The sequence below is a fragment of the Talpa occidentalis genome, unplaced genomic scaffold (assembly GCF_014898055.3).
Source record: "Talpa occidentalis isolate TD23 unplaced genomic scaffold, MPIMG_talOcc4v2.1 talOcc4.7, whole genome shotgun sequence".
In the NCBI taxonomy this organism is placed as follows: domain Eukaryota; kingdom Metazoa; phylum Chordata; class Mammalia; order Eulipotyphla; family Talpidae; genus Talpa; species Talpa occidentalis.
The window spans coordinates 62394152-62412567 of record NW_023605083.1 but is presented as its reverse complement, the minus strand read 5'-3'; the positions used below and the strand labels follow the sequence as shown (position 1 = coordinate 62412567).

The 18416-nt window shown below is 35.2% G+C and overlaps 1 protein-coding gene across 6 annotated transcripts in view; it reads right to left on the bottom strand.

Annotated features, from left to right (window-relative positions):
• MUSK (muscle associated receptor tyrosine kinase) overlaps nt 1–18416 on the bottom strand; it is a 75107-nt gene that overhangs the window by 53704 nt on the left and 2987 nt on the right. For all 6 annotated transcript variants that reach the window (XM_037494381.2, XM_037494379.2, XM_037494382.2 and 3 more), the window contains exons 2-5: nt 13137–13263; nt 10906–11057; nt 8797–8924; nt 7021–7162 (exon numbers count right to left, since the gene is read on the bottom strand). In XM_037494381.2, the coding sequence (XP_037350278.1) occupies nt 7021–7162; nt 8797–8924; nt 10906–11057; nt 13137–13263 (549 nt within the window). The remainder of the gene's footprint in view (nt 1–7020; nt 7163–8796; nt 8925–10905; nt 11058–13136; nt 13264–18416) is intronic.

Sequence of the window (18416 nt, the reverse complement as noted above, 5' to 3'; positions counted from 1 at the left end):
GAGCCGCCACAGTTGTGAGATTGAGAAATTTTTCTGCATTCCTGATGACTATGGAATTGGGGAAACCAGAGAGATTTCCCTGTTGATATCATTTCAGCATTCCTGTAGCTCTCGCCTGGCAGTGCTTCACTTCCTATGGGAACTTACACTTTTATTTTACTCTCTCTATGCATTAATAACACCAAAGCAAGTGTAGAAAATGTTCACTGAGAAATCAGAACCCAAATCAAATTTTAGTGTTGGATCCTCCAAGGCACTCTTGTCATGTATTCCAGGTTTCTGCCAAGAATTAGAAGAGTCAAATGGAGGCTGAATCCACCAGTAGCCACTGCTAACTGGACCCCTTTATTTCCTATACTATTGAGGTGGCTCCTTCATTCCCTCGTGTGAGCCTCAAGCTTACTGTCCTTATATGTAGGTTCCTTCCCTAAGGAAATGATATGTTGTTTCATGTTCTGTTCATCAGGACCACAGCCCCACAGTCAAGCCAGTAGCCAAGTGTTGGGGTACTATTCAATGTGGGGACCCATAGCTTTTGACCAAATTTTCCCCAAACAGATTTTGTTTTACAGTAGAATGGAGCAAGAGAACTGCAAAAATAATGTATCAAAACAATGAACAGAAAGGCTGATACCACTTTTTCAAGGTAGGATACCATTTTAAAGAAATAATTTTTTTTCAAAGCATTAGTACATGCATTAATTCTTCCAAAATATAAAAGTCTCTATATAAAAGTTCAGAAATTATAGAGCCACATAGAGTATATGATAGAAATTACCACCCCCATGCAATTTTATATGCAGAGATGATGTTGTTAAAACTTTGGTATATAAACTCCAACACATAATACATAGCATACTGCTTTTTAACTTGATTTTTCACATATGAATGCATATTTATATTTCTAAAGAAATAGAACAGGATCTTCTGGTAAGATACTGCACAAGTACTCAGTCAATAAGTGAAATAGTAAAACAGCAAATAATTTCACAGTATTTACTGTGTGCCTATGTTAATTTATCTCATCATTGTGACAACCTAAAGGTTAATTGCTACTTTTACTCCTATTTTAGATGAGGAAACTAACAAAGATGACAAGCAGATTGAAGTCTGTTAATAAATAACAATCAACTTTTTTAAAATGGGTGCATATTTCATGATGTCTTTTGTCTATTTCCTGTTGATGCATATTTAAATTCTTTAAAAATTTTTACTATTATAACAGCTTTGTGATAGTCTTAGACATATATTTGTATAAATAATTCCTTTAGATAAAGTATCAGAAGTTAAATTATTAAGACAAATCTATGTATTTGAAAGTTAAATTTTCATTAAAAAAATAGCTTTCTGTTGGGCTACAGCAAATTTTAAGAAGAGATGGAAGCATGGTTTCTCACATACTCTCTAGTGTAGCTGTAATCATTGTCAGTACACCTGTCTTTTCTTTAATATTTTAAGATCATCTCTTTTAGGTGTTCATTATAATACATCCAAATATGAAAATGTTTATAAGTCTACTAACTACCTTTACTGATTGGGACTCATCCTTAAAGATCTTTTAAACACACAACATTTATATATGTTTCTCAAATATAATAATTTGTTTTTCACCAGTTTTGGCATGTTTTCATTCATTATGCTTTTGAGTATAATCTCAGATTTTCTATATTTGTCCTCTCTGTAACTCATATCCATCATTATTTCTTTAATTTCATTGTTCCCAATTCTCTGCATAGAATCCTAATTATGAAGCATTGACTTAAATGTTAGTTATCTCATTTCTAATGCACTGATCTAATTTCAGTCATTTTTTTATGGGTTATTGTTTTTATTTGGTGGCTATGTCTCTTAATCTCCTTTAGTATAAAAGACTCCTCCTTTTTCCATGTCATTCACTCATTAAAAAAAAAAAAAAAAGACAACCCAGACTGGCTGCCCTACATCCTAAATTTGGTTCATCACTTCCTTGTTGCCTGGTTAAATTCAGTCATATTTTTCATTTGTAAAAATATTTGTTTATCAGAACTTTCTTCTTTCTAGCATATTTTTCTTTTTTTGTTCCTCCTTTTGTGTCTTTAATTAAATATATTTATTTTAGAGTCCTATTCTTTTCTTTTATTAACTGAATTTCTTGGGGCTTTAAGCCCTTTGTGTATTGTGTCAGCTACTCAGTCAAGGCAGGCTGAGTTGATGTTTCCTATGGATGCTGCTATCTTGCATGGTGAACTATCCTCTGTTTGATTTTATCAGTGTAAGTTTGGGTAAGGTGTTTCTTTTTTGAGCTAAGTTATTGTTACATTTTTGGCCTGGACTAATATTTATACTAATATTTCCATTTAGGGATTTCCAGATTATCCTAGCAATATGAATCCTATATTCCTTTGTGAGATATAGTCCTGAGTTTGAATATTCATTCATAAGACTTTTTTTTCCTCCACACACTTAGAATTCAGATACAGAGTTTCTGTGCTGTTTTTCTCTGCCTGTGGGTGGGATTTTTCCAGCTCATCTTTTCACACCTTATTTATACAGGTGTTTCAGTGCTAACCTCCATTTCACAGGGGCCCAAGACCTTGTCTCCTGTCCTTTAAAGAGCCTTAAATCCAATCTTCTAGACTATAGAGATGAACATCTATTTCACTACCTCCAGGACAGGGCAGGACCAGCTCATGAGTTTACGGCTCTATTCCAATGTCTATTCATTCTTGGCCCTTGAATATTAACACTTTATTTTCAGGATTTATACAAGTAACCTGGCATCCTGGGGTGTTCTTAGTAGGAAGATTTTCATACTATCTGTCATATTGCTGGAGCTTTAAATGTTTAATACAAAATTTGTATATTTTGTTACATAAAGATTCAGTGATTTACCACTTTAAATGTTCTCTTGCCATGTTCTTGAATCCTTTGCTCTATTTTCCTTCCTGCAAAGTTCCAATCGTTGCCTTTGGAATTAGCTTTTTTTTTTCTTTCTGAAATTATACCTGTACTGCTGAGCAATCCTGGGGGCTAGCGTCAGCTATGCAAACAGACGCTACTCCACTGTAGGTCCTTTTCTCAACCAAAACTTTAATATTGTCCAGGAATACAGGTTCCCTGTGAGTCATCTCCCCCATTCCCCACAGCTATTTAAAAATATTTCCACTCTCCCCATCCGTCTCACTGCCACCTTTACATGTGTATTTTCAGAAGACAACCTTCCTTCCTACTTCTTAGAGGAAATAGAAGCCATCAGAACAGAGCTTTCTTCAATTCCACCCACTAAACTTATGCAGTATCTGTACTGAAACATGACACTTTTCTCCTTTCTTCCTATAACAAGGAAGGAAGTTCCCTCTTCCTGTCTAAGAACAGGATCATATAAATTATCATCAAAGCCTGGAGACTTTTGAAAGTAAAAGAGGGAATCTATTAATAATTATTCCAGGACAACAGGTGTAAACCTGAACTGTCCTGGGCAAACAGGGACATGCAGTCACCCCCTGTATCAAGTTTATTGCTCCACTTGTCCCCTGAATCTAAGCCTTTTGCAGTCTTGAGAGCACGTTCCCCTGACTATTCCCCTCACTCTGTGTGTTCAAAATTTTCTTCTCTATGGGTTGATTCTAATGAACAACTTAACATTTTCAATATTTTTCAATATTTTAATGCTTTAGAAAGAGAAACCTTGTAAAACAGCAGTGCCTGCTTGCTATATATACCTTCAGCTACTGCTCACTTTCTGACTTTTCACCTTTCTCTGCCAAATTTATTTTTAAAAATGTACATAAACCACTCTCTTTCCTTCAGCTCTCACTGTCATTACATAAGTCTGGCTCCTCTCATGCCTATTTTGACTATGCTAGTGACAGTGACATGTATAATTACCTTGTTCTTCAATAGTATTCAGCATCACATTTCCTAGACACCTCTCACTGTACAGACTTAGTATATTAATTAGTCTCTTTGTTCCTCAGTTTCCTACGATAGAACTATGACTGAGTCTTCCTCATAGATTATTAATGAGGAGTAAAGAAAATAGTCCATACAAAGCAATTAGCATTTTTAAGTAACCACCTCATTGCTCATTCTTTTAGAAAGATATCCATGTTTACCTGCTTGAGTTAAATGCCTCTGTCGGTAATTCTGTATGTCACTATTTGAGTGTTTGAAGAAAAGACAGAATGGGTGGGATGTCTTTATGTTGTCATTCCTGATTCCAGCAGCCGGAGGCTGCAATCTAGGAAGGGAGCTTTAAACACAGAAGCTTTACTTCTGTCTTGAAGAGTGTTCCTCTCATGTTTGTTATGGCAACTAAGATTTAGAGAACACACTGTCCACAATCCAGGATCTGGCATTGCTGGTCCTCCTTCCTTGAAACCTTGTAATGGTGGACAAAACTCTATCTTTTCCTGGCATATCCAATTATGCTGGGTGTCACCCAGCATCAAATGGCACTATGGAGTTCTTGTTATAATTTGCTCAAATTAATTTGCAGAGTAACTGACATGATACATAACAAATGCTGTTTGTTCAACTGGCCATGGCCCTGCTTCATTTTCAGGCCTTTCATTGCCAAACTGGTGAGCTTTCACAGACACTTTTGGGGTTTTCCTGTTGTTTCTCGGTCACCTTTTTACCTAAACCTAGGGGTAGGTTTAGTTGGTCTTTCCTGTAAGTAGATCATGTCTGAATTTTAGCTTTGAAAGTGCCTACAATGTTTCTTTAAGAGGAGGTCAACCTTTGAGACTTAAGAACAAAACTGTTGCTGAAAATTTCATATTTTAATAGTAACAATTAGAATTGATGCCATTTATTAAATGAATATTATGTACCAGCATGGGGTATTAAGCATTATGTGCTAAGCATAAAACATATTTCCATATATACTGGCTACTTTAATAGGGATTAAAGTGGAATAGAAGTAGTCATGTGTGCTAAAATGATCATCTTGGGGCCTCCATGGTGGTGCAGGGGTTAAAGTCTCAGCAATATCAAGCTATTGCCAGCCACTGCAGCATGAGTTTGATCTCGGTCCAGGGAGATAACCCACATGGCACAGCAGACCTCTCCTGTCTTGCCCACTGCTCCCCTCAACAGTGTATTTCAATAGATCTGCCTGCTCCCCACTCTGTCTCTGGTGAATCCTCTCACCTCCCTGCACCTCTAGCCTATACCCAGTTCTTGTATGCATAAGTAAATAAAGTAAATCTTTGAAAAAATAAACTGATCATCTTAGCTTAGAGTAACTTCAAATGGTATTATGAGCTCTCCATACCAGCAAGTTTAATAAAATCTCTAGCATATAGTAACTTTTAAAGTGGTAAACAACATGACAATTTAAAAATTCTGAAGAAAGAAGACAGCAGTTTTACTGAGAGGCGTGACACAAAATTAAATGACGAGGCAAGACCAGATTGTGTAATTGGATTCCAACTTATTGCATTTGTGATCATTTCCTGTAGGTCAAAGCTAAAACAAATTGCATCAACATCTACAAAGACAGTGACCTAAATAATCAGCATTACATATATTATTATGCAGAGGGCTCATATTTAATATCTTAAGTGGAAAATCTTTATGATGTTATGCATAATTGGTAATATTAATGCTGTATCATTCCACATGCAGTTCAAGGAATGACTGAATCCAGTCAGATGTTTAATGTGTCTAAATGTGACTGTGTTTGTATGTTTATTTTTCACTGAATAAGTCCACTGGTGTTACATACTGAATTTTAAATAACATTGATAATTTAGAAGATATTAAATCATAGCAAGTATATGAAAAACATAATATATTTTTAATATCTGACAGCCACTATTCCCATCAATCTCATTCTTTTCTAGGAGGACTTCATGGAAACTTCATGAGCAATTGAAATAATGACATAATAAAAATATGCTTCCTCAATTAGAAGTATGGGAAAATTGTGAGAAATAAAAATAAGATTAGGAAATTAAAAAAAAAAAAGATCTTAAAGGAGCTAATAGAAAGCTATGATTGAGAAGGAAGAAATGGAAGGAAACATATTTTGGCCTAAGGGGAATAGCATGGACTCAAAATAAGCTATGGGGAACCCTGGAAGTCTTCTTTGATGGAATAGTGATTTGTACCAGCATGTGATAGCCCAATCATTTTATCAATCAGAGCAAAGCAAGGCAAAAAAAAAAAAAAAAAAAAAAAGACTCATGCTCAAAGTCAAGACTTCTTGAGTCTTTTCAAAGGCCAGACAGTGCTAAATACAATCAATACCTTACTTCACTGAATACTCACAACACACCCTATTTTTTAGGTAAGGAAACTGACAGCCAGAGAGGTTAATTCTACCTCCTGTAACAGGGAGAGCTGGAAAGAGTTTTGTACTCAGTTGACCCACCCAGCATAGGTGCCTGGTAGTTTCTATTTCTTAAGCAAAATGTGATGTAATTTTAGGCCAAGAAGGCTCCAAAGACTAAATGGATAGAACACCTAGGCTTACCTGGATTCTGATTTCTCAGTGAAGACCTTTTTCACAATTATTTTTTAGTTAACTTTTAACAAGCATTCTTAAATGTAAAAATGTTTTGACAGTGTAGCATATAGTACTAGTACCCTTTTTTGTTGTACATTTTTGAATCAGTATTTTATTTTTCTCAACACTTTGATGGAATACAACCTTGAAAAATTATATATATATATATATATATATATGTATTTAAGTCATGTCCTTGAATGAAAACATAAAATGCGCTTCTTTATTTTTAAAAAAGGGAGAACTGTCCTAAAACCAGGCAAAAGTTTTAAAATGGTGTCCTATTGTTTAATATTACAGAAAATTTGGTCTGTGTGGGACAAAAATACCAGAGATTGTGGGCCACAGAAGGAATATGAGCTTTTACCAATGAGATTCTTTTAACTCTTTTCACACTCTTGACCTAGGGGTCTAATGTCTGGAACTGAACTACCAACATCTTTGCTTTTGCAAATTGAAGTACAACCTTCACAGTAGAATACGAGTTCTTTGACAATACTGTTAGGGGAAGAAATGCAGCTCCTTACCCTCAACTTCCAGCTTCACCAATTTGGAATATGCTGTCCCGAGGCTGTTTTTTGCCACACATCTATAATGTCCAGCATCCTCCTTTTGCACGTTATGAATCCTTAAACTTCCGGATTCAAGAACCGCAATGCGGGAATTTTCCTGCCAGGGTTAGGGACATGAATTTGAGAAGGTCCGTGACATTTTTGCTACATTTCAAGAAGTCATTCCTGTTATCATCAAAAATATCATTTTAACATCGATTCAGAATTTATTATGCATAATATGCAACATTAAATTAAATAGTACAAGGTTACACAAATTCACTTTAACAATGATCCTATATCATATAGTTTATACCTATTTTCTTTCATCATTTGAAGATACCAAGGATTATTTGATTTTCCAAAAGTTATACCCAAGTCTGTTTAACTAAAAGTAGTGCTTTTAACTGCCATATTACCACACTACCTATATGGTGTCCTTAGGAGAATATATGTCCTTTGAAAATTGAAAAATTCTGAAAATAATACAAAAATTTGTCTTTAAAATGAAAATATTATAGTTATATTATTTTTTTGGATTCTAAATTCAGTAATATACAGAAAATCACAGTGGTCTTTAAATAAGTGTTATTGCTATAATATTAGCTTAAAACATTATATAGGTATATAGTATTGTAAGTAAACATTATTATATTATGATTGCCACCAAAAGCCTAACTTCCATTCACCATACAATTGATCCCTTTTATCTGATTTACCTAAAAATCCTTCCTTTTCCTCTTTCCCATCTGGTAACCATGATTTTGTTCTCATAGTCACCTTGTTTTTATTGTAGGATGTGCACCATTATTTATAACAAAGGAAAATCAGAGAATTACATAGATTATCATAAAATATTTAAGATTACTTGCTGGATGTTAAAGAAACCTAACCCATTTTACAGTTTAATTAATTGACATAATTAATTGATCAACACCTTTGTATTCCCCATGGAATATTCTGAGAATAGTAACAAGAAAAATATGTCTGTGACCTTACTGGGTTCACAGTAAGTGATCAAGGATGGAAAGAGACAATGATGATGCATTATAAAAATTTATCACACCCACAAAATTATCACATTGGTGGTGGCATGTATTGAAAACATACATTTGTAGAGGTTTAGACATATGACCCTCATGGATATAAGGATATAAGCCAACTTAACCTTGATAAACATAATTTGAAAAAAAAATCAGTAAATATAGAGTTAAAATACAAAAGCAGTACAAAATAAACATGTAAATAATTTTTTTCATTCGATTCCTCTGTGATAGAGGTATTATTTGTCAAAGTGTTTGTTCACAGTTTTGAGTCTTCCCATTCTAAGGCCACTCCAGATGTCTCATTCCTTTTCTCACCAGCCTCATTTCTCTCTCCTCCCAGAAACTGTTAGTTCAAAAATCTGTATTTCAGTTACATCTTTTTTTGTTCCGTAAGTCTCAAAGATTGAAGGGTAAAATATAAATGATTCATTCAACCAGCCATCCACAAACCAACCAACCCAAACAACTCCATCTTTGCTTTTACTTTGCCTCCTTTTCATCCCTTGTATGACTGATTCTCAATCTTTCCCCTACTGAGTGACTTACAATTTGCATATATGGGCACAGGAATATTCCATCTTTACAAAGATGTTCCATACTGAAAGAAATTATGCTAAAGGGGTGTCAATATGTAATTGAGTTTGCAAAGAGTTATTGTTTTAAAAAATATCTTGTATAAACATATTTTAACATAAGAATCACTTACCCTGAGGGCACTGTCCCCCTTAATCCAGGACACTGATGGTTTAGGATTGCCCATTGTAGTACATGGAAGAACTGCCTTTAATCCTTCTATTATCTTTACATTTATGGGAGGACGAGTTATTTTAGGTTCTAAAGGAAAAGGAAAATTAAAAATTAAAATGGTGATATGGCTTTATTAAATTAAAAAATTTATAACCTGATTAATTCTAAATACTCATTTTAAGAATAATATTAGGCAAAATACATTACAGAATTCACCAAATGTTAAGGTGAGCTTTTAGTGAATTTCAAACAGAAATAATTTTTTAAAAATTTAGGTTATCTCTTTTATTATTGTCTTATTTGAAAAAAGCAAATTCATGAACAATATTAGGAGTTTAAGCTATAGCTTTCTTTACTTCAAAATATAGTAAAAAGGAGTTGGTTAAAATAAGTTGTCATATAAAAGTCAATATTATTAAATCATATTGACAGATATGCAAATATTTGAAAAGAAATTTTTAATACAGGTTTATATTTTTATGTAATTCTGAGTTATGACATTCTTTCCCATTGTTATAGGACATGGAGAGGGGCCCTGGGGACCACCCTGTTACACCATTAGTTTCCATATTAATTTGACTAAAATTTGATGTTTTAAAATTAGAGATACTTAATCTCTAAAATGTAAGCAATATGTTATTATATCCAGTCAGAGAAATTCTGTCTTACAATTTAAGGTAATTCTATGCTGCAAAGATGTCTTATGTAATTTACTGTTCTGTAAAACACTCAAGTTAATTCTTTCAGAAGAAATAGTTTATATCAGCTAATTTTTATTTTCCAGTATTGAGCTTTCAGAGGAAAAGGTTATTAAATCCAATATATAAGAGAAATGACACATCTAGGATGACAGTTATTTTACTACCTGAAACATTCGTAAGATAATGAAAGCTACATCTTATGATGTTAGAGATATAAAGCAAAGGACTCTCTTTGCAGAAAAACTATTGAGAAATGGATGTATTTGATTTTTTTCATGTCAAGTTCTATGATCGCTTATTACGTTGATAGAGAAGAGCATGAAATAGCAATTTTTACCCTTCTACTTCAACTGTGTTTGCATGGGGGTGTGGTTATAAGTGGTACTTACAGACTGCATGGTCTGTTGAATTTTAATATAGATATTTATTACCATTTAGAGTTGGTATGATCCTTGCATTGTGGAAAGACAGATTTTAAAACATGTTCAATTTTGTCACTTTTCCTGCTAGCTAAAGCATACAGCTCTTCTTCTAATTAACAATAGTGAATACCTACGGTTGGAAAGTGGCTAAGGACCTCAATTGTAAGTTGGATGCTGACAAAATCTTGGCTTAGGAATTGCTATTCCTATGATACGGTCAAGAATCTTAACGATTTCTTCTACTGGGTTTCCCTATGGATCTAAATGGATTCCTATGGCAAGCCTGTGTCACAGATCACATCTTATGCAGAAAACCTTTGTTTACAGCAAATAACCCCTCACTTCTTAGTGATACAGATGTCTTGACATCTCAATTGGAGAATCGTTGTTGGACATTGAGTGTAAGGTAAGCCAGGAATGGAGTGTGGGTGCGCAAACATGGATATCCCCCTCTAAGGGAATATGATTCAGGGGGAGCCATGGTCCCTGATGAATCAGAACCAGTCATTTTCTCAAAGCAGTGTTCTGGAGTGTCCTGCAATGCCAGCACTGAGCCCTCAGTTGATGGACCATACAGGAGTTTGGGGAGGGAGCTTACACCCTAGTAGAAACAGTCATGACTTCCTCCAGCAAAACACCAGCAAAATAGATAAAAGAAATGTGAAGAAAATCAGCAACAAGAAAATGAGCAAAAGTGCCCGTGGGTGGAACTAGATTCCACTCATTTGTATGGTGCCACGATGCATGTCTGTGTGATCTTCCCACCAGTAGTGTGGTGTCAGAGAGGGGAGAATTAAGGTCAATGTAGTCCAAGGTTGACAGTTTTGAACTTGAACTAGTCTGGCTATTGAACCTCCATGTGTGAAAGAGGCTCTGTTTACTGACTACTGTACAGTGTTCTGAAGTCAACTTTAGAGACAACAAATGATTCTGTTTCCCACTCACTCATCTTCACTTGCAGAGCGCCGCAGCTCTCCGCCGCCCCTCCGACGCCATTGTTGGCTACGCAGCAGTAAATGCCGTCGTCGCTGTCTTCCACGCTCAGGATGGTGAGCAGCTGGCCATTCTCCCGAATGCTATATCGAGTATCGAAGAGCCTGGCGGTCAGAGGAAAGGGCAGATTAGGACCTCATTTGTGATCTTTGGGTGTGATTAAATGATCAAAGCCACTTGGCAAAGAAAGAAATAGATTAAAGCTAAGAGGAAGCTCGAGTGAGTTCTGAATAGCAGAATAACCTTATTTAGTAGCAATAAGCTAACATTATATTCTGAGCTTCCTAAGCTCCAAATATCAAATCATCACTGAGTCCTACAAAAATGCTTCCAAAAGATGGTGACTACTGATAAGACCAAATGAAAAGTTACTCAGGAAAGGGTATCATCACCAAGGTATACGAATCTTCTCTCCATATTTACTGAGATGTAGAAACTAGGTAATGAACAGGCACACACATAAATGTGAAGTGCAGAAAGGTTTAAATATTTGTGGAAATAACTAACAATTAACTATTTATTCATTCAGTGAACAAATATTTGCTGAGTGCCCACTAACAGTGCCAGGCACAGCTGTAGTCCTGCATACATAAGCATGCAAAACAGTTTCAAACTGTAAAAATATATCTTACAGATATTAAATTACATGCAAACTGTTGAGAGGAGGATTAGGGCAACAGAAAGAAATTTGAGGGGAGGCATGAGCATAAAAGTGGGTTTTATTACCAAATAAAGATTTGTTATGCAAAATGCATTCCTTAGGCAGAAAAATGACCCAGGACTGATCCATCTCTTAATCCCCAGAACCTGTAAATATATTACCTTCAATGACAAAAGGGATTTTTGCAAATGTCAAGGATCTTTAAAATAGAATGTCAAAGATTACCCAGATGGGCTCAATACAATCAAGAGGGTCCTTGAAAGATGCAAAAGGGGCAGAAGAATCAGAAAAGAAACTTTGACAATGGGAGCAGAGGACTAGGGGCTTAATTGCTGGTGTTGAAAATGGAGGAAGGGCCAGGGATTGCAGGCACCCCTCCTTCAGGAGTTAGAAAAGGCCAGAAGTTAGATTCTTCTCTAGAACCTCCAGAAAAAGTGCAGTCTTGCCAACACTTTTATTTTAGCCAAACACACACAGATTTCAGACTTCTGACCTCCAGAACTGTAAAATAATAAATGTGTGTTGTTTGAAGCCACTCAGTTTATGGTAATGTCTTACAGTTGAAATAGGAAACTAATACAATGGGAAAACAAAAATGGTAAGGAAGTGGATTCTTGATTTCTAATCTTGACAGGTAGCTTCTATGACATATTGATCCCAAAGAGGAACAGAGAGATGATAATCACTCTGTTAAATCACATTAAATAACTGAGGGTAGCCAAGATACTCGTGTAATTTTTACCTCTTTATTTTTTGCTACATGTAAGGTTTCATAGAGAAACAGGAATGTTGGCATATTTATCAGATGCACTTGTGGACCAGGAGTCCAGCCATTCTGTGAAATACAAAGTTTGAAAGATTTCTGATCTGTTATATTAGAGCAACAGAATAAATTCCTTTTGGAGTATGAGAGACACTCATGTAATTATAATTTTTAAAATAGACCTTTTCAGACAAAAGGTCTTTTGTCTTTTTAGATTTATAGAATTACTGAAAAGATAGACCATTCCCATTCAGTTTCTCCAATTATAAACAGGTTATGTGGTGCATTAATGAATAATTAATGATATACCAACACTGACACATTATTGATTAGTTGTTGTTTATTTCTATTTCCTTAGTTTTTACCTAATATCTTTTTCCTGTACCATGATCTCATGCAGGATACCACATTAAAATTATCATATCTTCTTAGGCTAATCGGTATGACAGTTTCTAAAACTTTCCTTGTTTTTCTGACCTTGATAGTTTTGACAAACACTAGCTCACTAGGTGATAAAGGTCAAAATCAACTGAGAAATAACATTGTTACTGTATTCCTTATCACAACATGATGTATACATTCTGCCTTTATGTTCTTCCTCCCCAATGACATACACTTAAATTAATTATCATGGAAACATAAGACAAATTCCAATAAGGGGGCATCCTACAAACTGATTGACCAGTAATCCTCAAAACTATCAAGGTCAGAAACTGCAAGGCAGCAGTGGGCATTCTTACCAGATAAGAGCTTACTTACTTAATGAGAATTTTATTTCTGGTCCATGAAATTTCAGGCTGAGGGTAGGATTCCACTGCGCACATGAAAGTAGCCACTTCTTCAACTAAAGCATCCACTGTTTCAAGAGGAGTGGTGATGACAGGAGCTGAAAGGCAAACCAGATGTGACCAATGAGAACACACTAGAATGTTGTTTATCAGTCCTTTCCTAAGCAGTCAGAGGCCACCACCTACATGAATGAGAAATATATCTCCCCACAGCAGAAATTTGCCAAAAGGAAAGAAGATTTTATGCAAAGAATTTTGTTTCTACTTCCTAACATAGCATTTGAGAAGCAAAAGATAAGACTTTTGGGAGAGTAGGGCTTAGAATTTATTATATGTACATAGGGGCAGATCCAGATTTTTGTGAGGTCCAAAGTTGTGTGATTGGGGTGCCCTTCTTAAGGAAAAACATATGAAATTATGTATACACATTGTCTGTGTTCTCCCCAACAATGAAGTTGAAGGGAACGGTGACTGAAGGAAGTCAAAATGGAAAAAATTAGCGGTCATAACAAGTACTGTTTTAAAAATTTTCGTAAAAATGTATATTCTTGTCAACACATTGCTTGAGTTGGTTGAGGGTCTTACCCAATGAGAGACTATGAAACTTAAGCTTATCATATTTATGTAAATTCATATCTGCCCATAAGTAGATTAGAAAGAGATTAAATAATAAAAAGACAAGTAATACAAATAAAAATGGGCAAGGGGTCTGTAATTTGTCTAAAGAAGGTGTAAAATGGCCAACCTGAAAACTTGTTCAATGTTATTAGCCAATAAGGAAATGCATAACAAAACCACAGTTAGATACACTACTTCATCCCCACTGAAGTAGCTGTAGTTAAAAAAAGAAGCTGACCACAAATGTTAGATGTGGGGACTTAGAACTTTTGTGCATTGTTGGTGGGGAAGTAAAATGGACCAGCTATGGTGGAAATTAGTATGGTGGGTCCTCAAAAAAATAAACATAGAATTACAAATGATCCAGTAATTATACTTATGGGTATATGCAAAGATTTGTACATTGTATATTTGAAGACTTGAAAACAGAGACTCAAATAGGCATTTGTCCGCCCGTGTTCATAGCAGCATTATTCACAACAATCAGAAAGTAAAAGCGGCCCAAGTACCTGTCAACAGATTACTGGATAAACAAAATGTGGTATATTCATATAATGGAATTATTTGACAATAAGAAGAAAAGAACTACCAATACATGCTGCCATGTGGATAAACCTTGGAAACTAATATGCCAATTGAAAGGTGCAATGAAAATGTTATGAAATTGATGATAATAATGAACATACAGCTCTGTGGTTATAACTTGAAAGGGATAAGGTTCATGGGTATAGGAAATGCATCTCAATAAATCTCTGTGTGTATGTGTGTGTGTGGGTGCATCACAGAAAGAAAGATAAAGTTACTGAAATGATCTCTTCTCTCTTCTCAACCCCTGTGAACTCTGTGTCATCTGAATTAGAAGGGCAGGCGAGGAAAAAGAAGTTAAGAAGGGTAAGAAGAGTTGGTAATGTGGTGCACCCTTCTTCAGTTCACAGTCCTATGAATCTACTGGATAATGAAGGGGGAAAGTGCCAGCATCGATTTGGGTGAGTCTGAAATTTGACCCCATTGCATAATCTGATTTAAAAAATTACCATCATCATTGCTTTGTTGTCATTATTATTACTTATCAGAGATTTATTTACTGTTTCCATGTAGCAGGCACTGGGTTGCTTAGAAACACAAAGATGTGAAGCACATTTCTAATTTGTAATGATCCACAATATTGATGATATGGTTGAATAGAGTCATAAAACAGCTAGCACGTTGTTTGGCCATAAAAGATGCATCTACTTTCTGAACAAACCTTATTTTTTCAGTAAACTCAAAGGCAAATTCACTAACTGAACATGAGAGAGATGGTGGCTTTTTCATCCTCATTAGTTTACTCTTTTCTTAATTAGTTGACTCTTTTCTTAAGATCCATTTAAGCATCATCTCTTCCCATTTCCTTGGTTTACTGGAAAGAACCGTTTGTCCTTTTCATTAATCTTAGGTCATCCTATATATGTCATTCTTACACTTTTCATACAGTCACTAGTAAAATGATCTGTTTATGTCTGTCCCACCCTCAATTATAAAAATCTTGAGCTCTGGGGTCAGGGGCTATGCCTCATAACCCTTTCTATCCTGAGGGTTTGCACACTGATGTTTTGTTTAAATGAACCAAATTTGATTTTCACAAGCATTTACTAGAGGCATACATTTTTAAAGGATTGAAAGAGGGTAGCTGACACAAGAGAGAAGAATTTTTAAGTAAAGTGGTATCTTCTAGGTAAGCATCAAGTCCCCCATATTAAGGGGACCATTAAAATACTCAGACTGCAGTACATAGAAAGAAATTAAAAGCATTAAAGAACAGTTTTGAGATAACAAGTATAGATTGACAGGCACATAAAGTATAGAATATAGAAGTTCCAGTAAAACAGAAGAGAGGGAATGTCGTAGGAAAAAAAATGTATGGAGGAATAAGTAGCCAATCATTTTTCAAAACTAAAATTAAAGGATGATGTTGATGCTGAAATATCCCACCTTGCATCAAGGCAGATAAACAGAAAGAGAAACATTGGCTTAAAACTATAGAAAATTAAAGATAAAATAAAATCTTAAACTCTCAATTACCTTTATAAGAATGTCAATTAGGCTGATCTGAGATTATTTAGCGACAACTGATCCAAAATTCAGTGGACTAATATCTTTTTCAAAAAGTCTAAGAATAAAATAACTGTTAGCCTAGAATTCTATAGCCAGTTTAGATAATCATTTTTTTTAAATGAAGACAAAATAAAGACATGGATAAATAAAGTTACTAAAATATGTGATCTTTATAGGAAATGACTTGCACCCAAAAGAAAGGGGCAAGAAAAGCACCAATATTTAACGTGCTCTTGCTTTAGTATTAAAAACAGCAGGCAGTAGAATTGTATAAATAATTTTATTTTAATGCATTTTTATGGATTATATAGACAAAGTAGATGAAAATGTACCAACGTGTTAATAGTTCTGGAAGAATAGATGGCTTTCTTTATTTTAAGCTTTTGTGTATTTTGTGTTTTGCAAATCATTCTTAATTATGATGTATTATTAAAAAAATAAACCTGTGCCTCGCTGATGGTGCAGGGTTTGTCTCAGCGCTATCGAGCTATCACCAGCCACTGTGGCTTAAGTTCAATCTCTCTTCATGGAGCTGACCCACAAGCTGACCCATTGCTCCTCTCAGCAGTGTATTTCAGTAGAACCTCCTGTTCTGCTCCCCACTCTGTCACTGGTGAATCCTCTCACCAGCTGCACCTCTGGCCTACACCCCAGCTCTTGTATGCATACATAAATAAAATAAATAAATATAAATTTGATTCATTAGTTTCCTTCTAATACATAGATCCAGAGGTGACAGAAGTAACATGCTATTAATATTATCTCCCCAAGGTGTCATCGACTCTGTTGCAACCAGTTAAGATCAAAGGAATAAATTGTTTGAATGTCTTGACGAACTTAGGTATAGAGAAATATGTGAACACCCTCCCATAATGTTCAGTGGTTTGACAGCCTCATGTGTGGTTTAACACTGTTTTCAATTATCTTAGCATCTAAAATTGATTAAGAATCTGCTGTGTGCTTTGCATTAGCTCCTTTAAATTTCCCAATAAAGCATGAAGGCACATTCTGTCGTTTTCATTGGCAGATGAACAGTGGAGGCTAAAATTGGTAAATAAGCTTGTCAAAGCATAACAAAAATAGGAAGTAGTAGAGCTGAACTTTACAAGCCCATAAGTTGGTTTAAAATTCCTTTTAACGCTGAGCTACACCATGTCTTCAGCATAGTATTGATTCAGCTAAAAATGGGAGAAAAGATTTACATCAACATCAATTTTTCTAGGCAGAATATAGTTTATTCAGGACAATTTGCCCATAATCCAAAATTATCCAAACTAATTTACTTTCAAATTTTTACTGACACAGTCACATAGTTTTATTTGGTGACATTTGTTGACTCAGCAGACTGCCTCTTGTTTACTTTCATTCTACTATCCGGCTTTCATCTCAGCCAGAGCCTGTTTGAAACTAGGGCACTATTTCTTCCCTCAATCCAAGGATCACATGAATAACAAATACATGAAAATGAATGCAACATTTCTCTGAACATCAAGAGTAGCTTAACTTGAATACTAGCTGCTTGATGAAAAGGACATGATGTTTCTTTGTATTCTATGGGCTCTAATTCAGGGCCATTGACTACCACCTTCTTATCGAATATTTGATGATATGTCTGCGCAAAGGATTGAGTAAACAATGTAGTCAGGTGTATTTTCTCCTTTCTGTTTTGATAAAATTAGAGATCAGACTTGAAATATTATTCATGTTTCTCTAACATCATGAATACAGTACTGTTTTTTCAGCAAGAGACAATACTTCAGTGTTGGAAATTTTTCAAATCTCCGCAAAGAAAGAAGATATTCTGTCTTGCTTATCACTTGGCATATCTTAGAAACTGGCAGATTTATACTACTGGTGATATAATAAAATAAGTCATTTTTTATGGCGTTTTTGTCTTCTAACTTGTATGGTTGATTGGTAATCTGCATAATCATTTACTAATTCTGTATCATTAATTCTTTGTCATAGAACACATTCTTGGTCCTGGAATTCAGGAACGGCACTGGGTTCAGGTAAGTAGGAATTCTGGCTCAGCATGTTCAAATTTCTAGAATTGACTGTCCTGGGACATTTCTTTAGGTTTTGATATGTTTTTATGACAGATCTAAAATGTGCATGTTACCCAGGAGTGATCGTTACACCAATGATTGACAACCCTTAACGTCATAAATAACATTATATGTTGAGCATGGGAAAACACTTCTTTATTTTATGAGGACACAAAGGCTCACAGTAACTTAGTGCTTGACCTCAGGACACACAGGACATTGGAGAGTAGGAAAAGGAACTTGATATTAACATTCTCTTCCAGACCTTAAATGTCCTTGCTTCACTTTCTGTATTATTCAATCCAGCCTGCATGGTATGTTCCCATATAATCTTAACTCCTTACTCTGCTCCTTTACCTGAACTGACCCTGGAATGTCCCAGTTCTGAATTATTCAAATCATATGTCCTTGCTCCTATGTGCATGTTAGTACTTTGTGGGATAAAGCAGAACAACCATACAGACCAGGACCACCAGAAAGGTGTAGCCCCT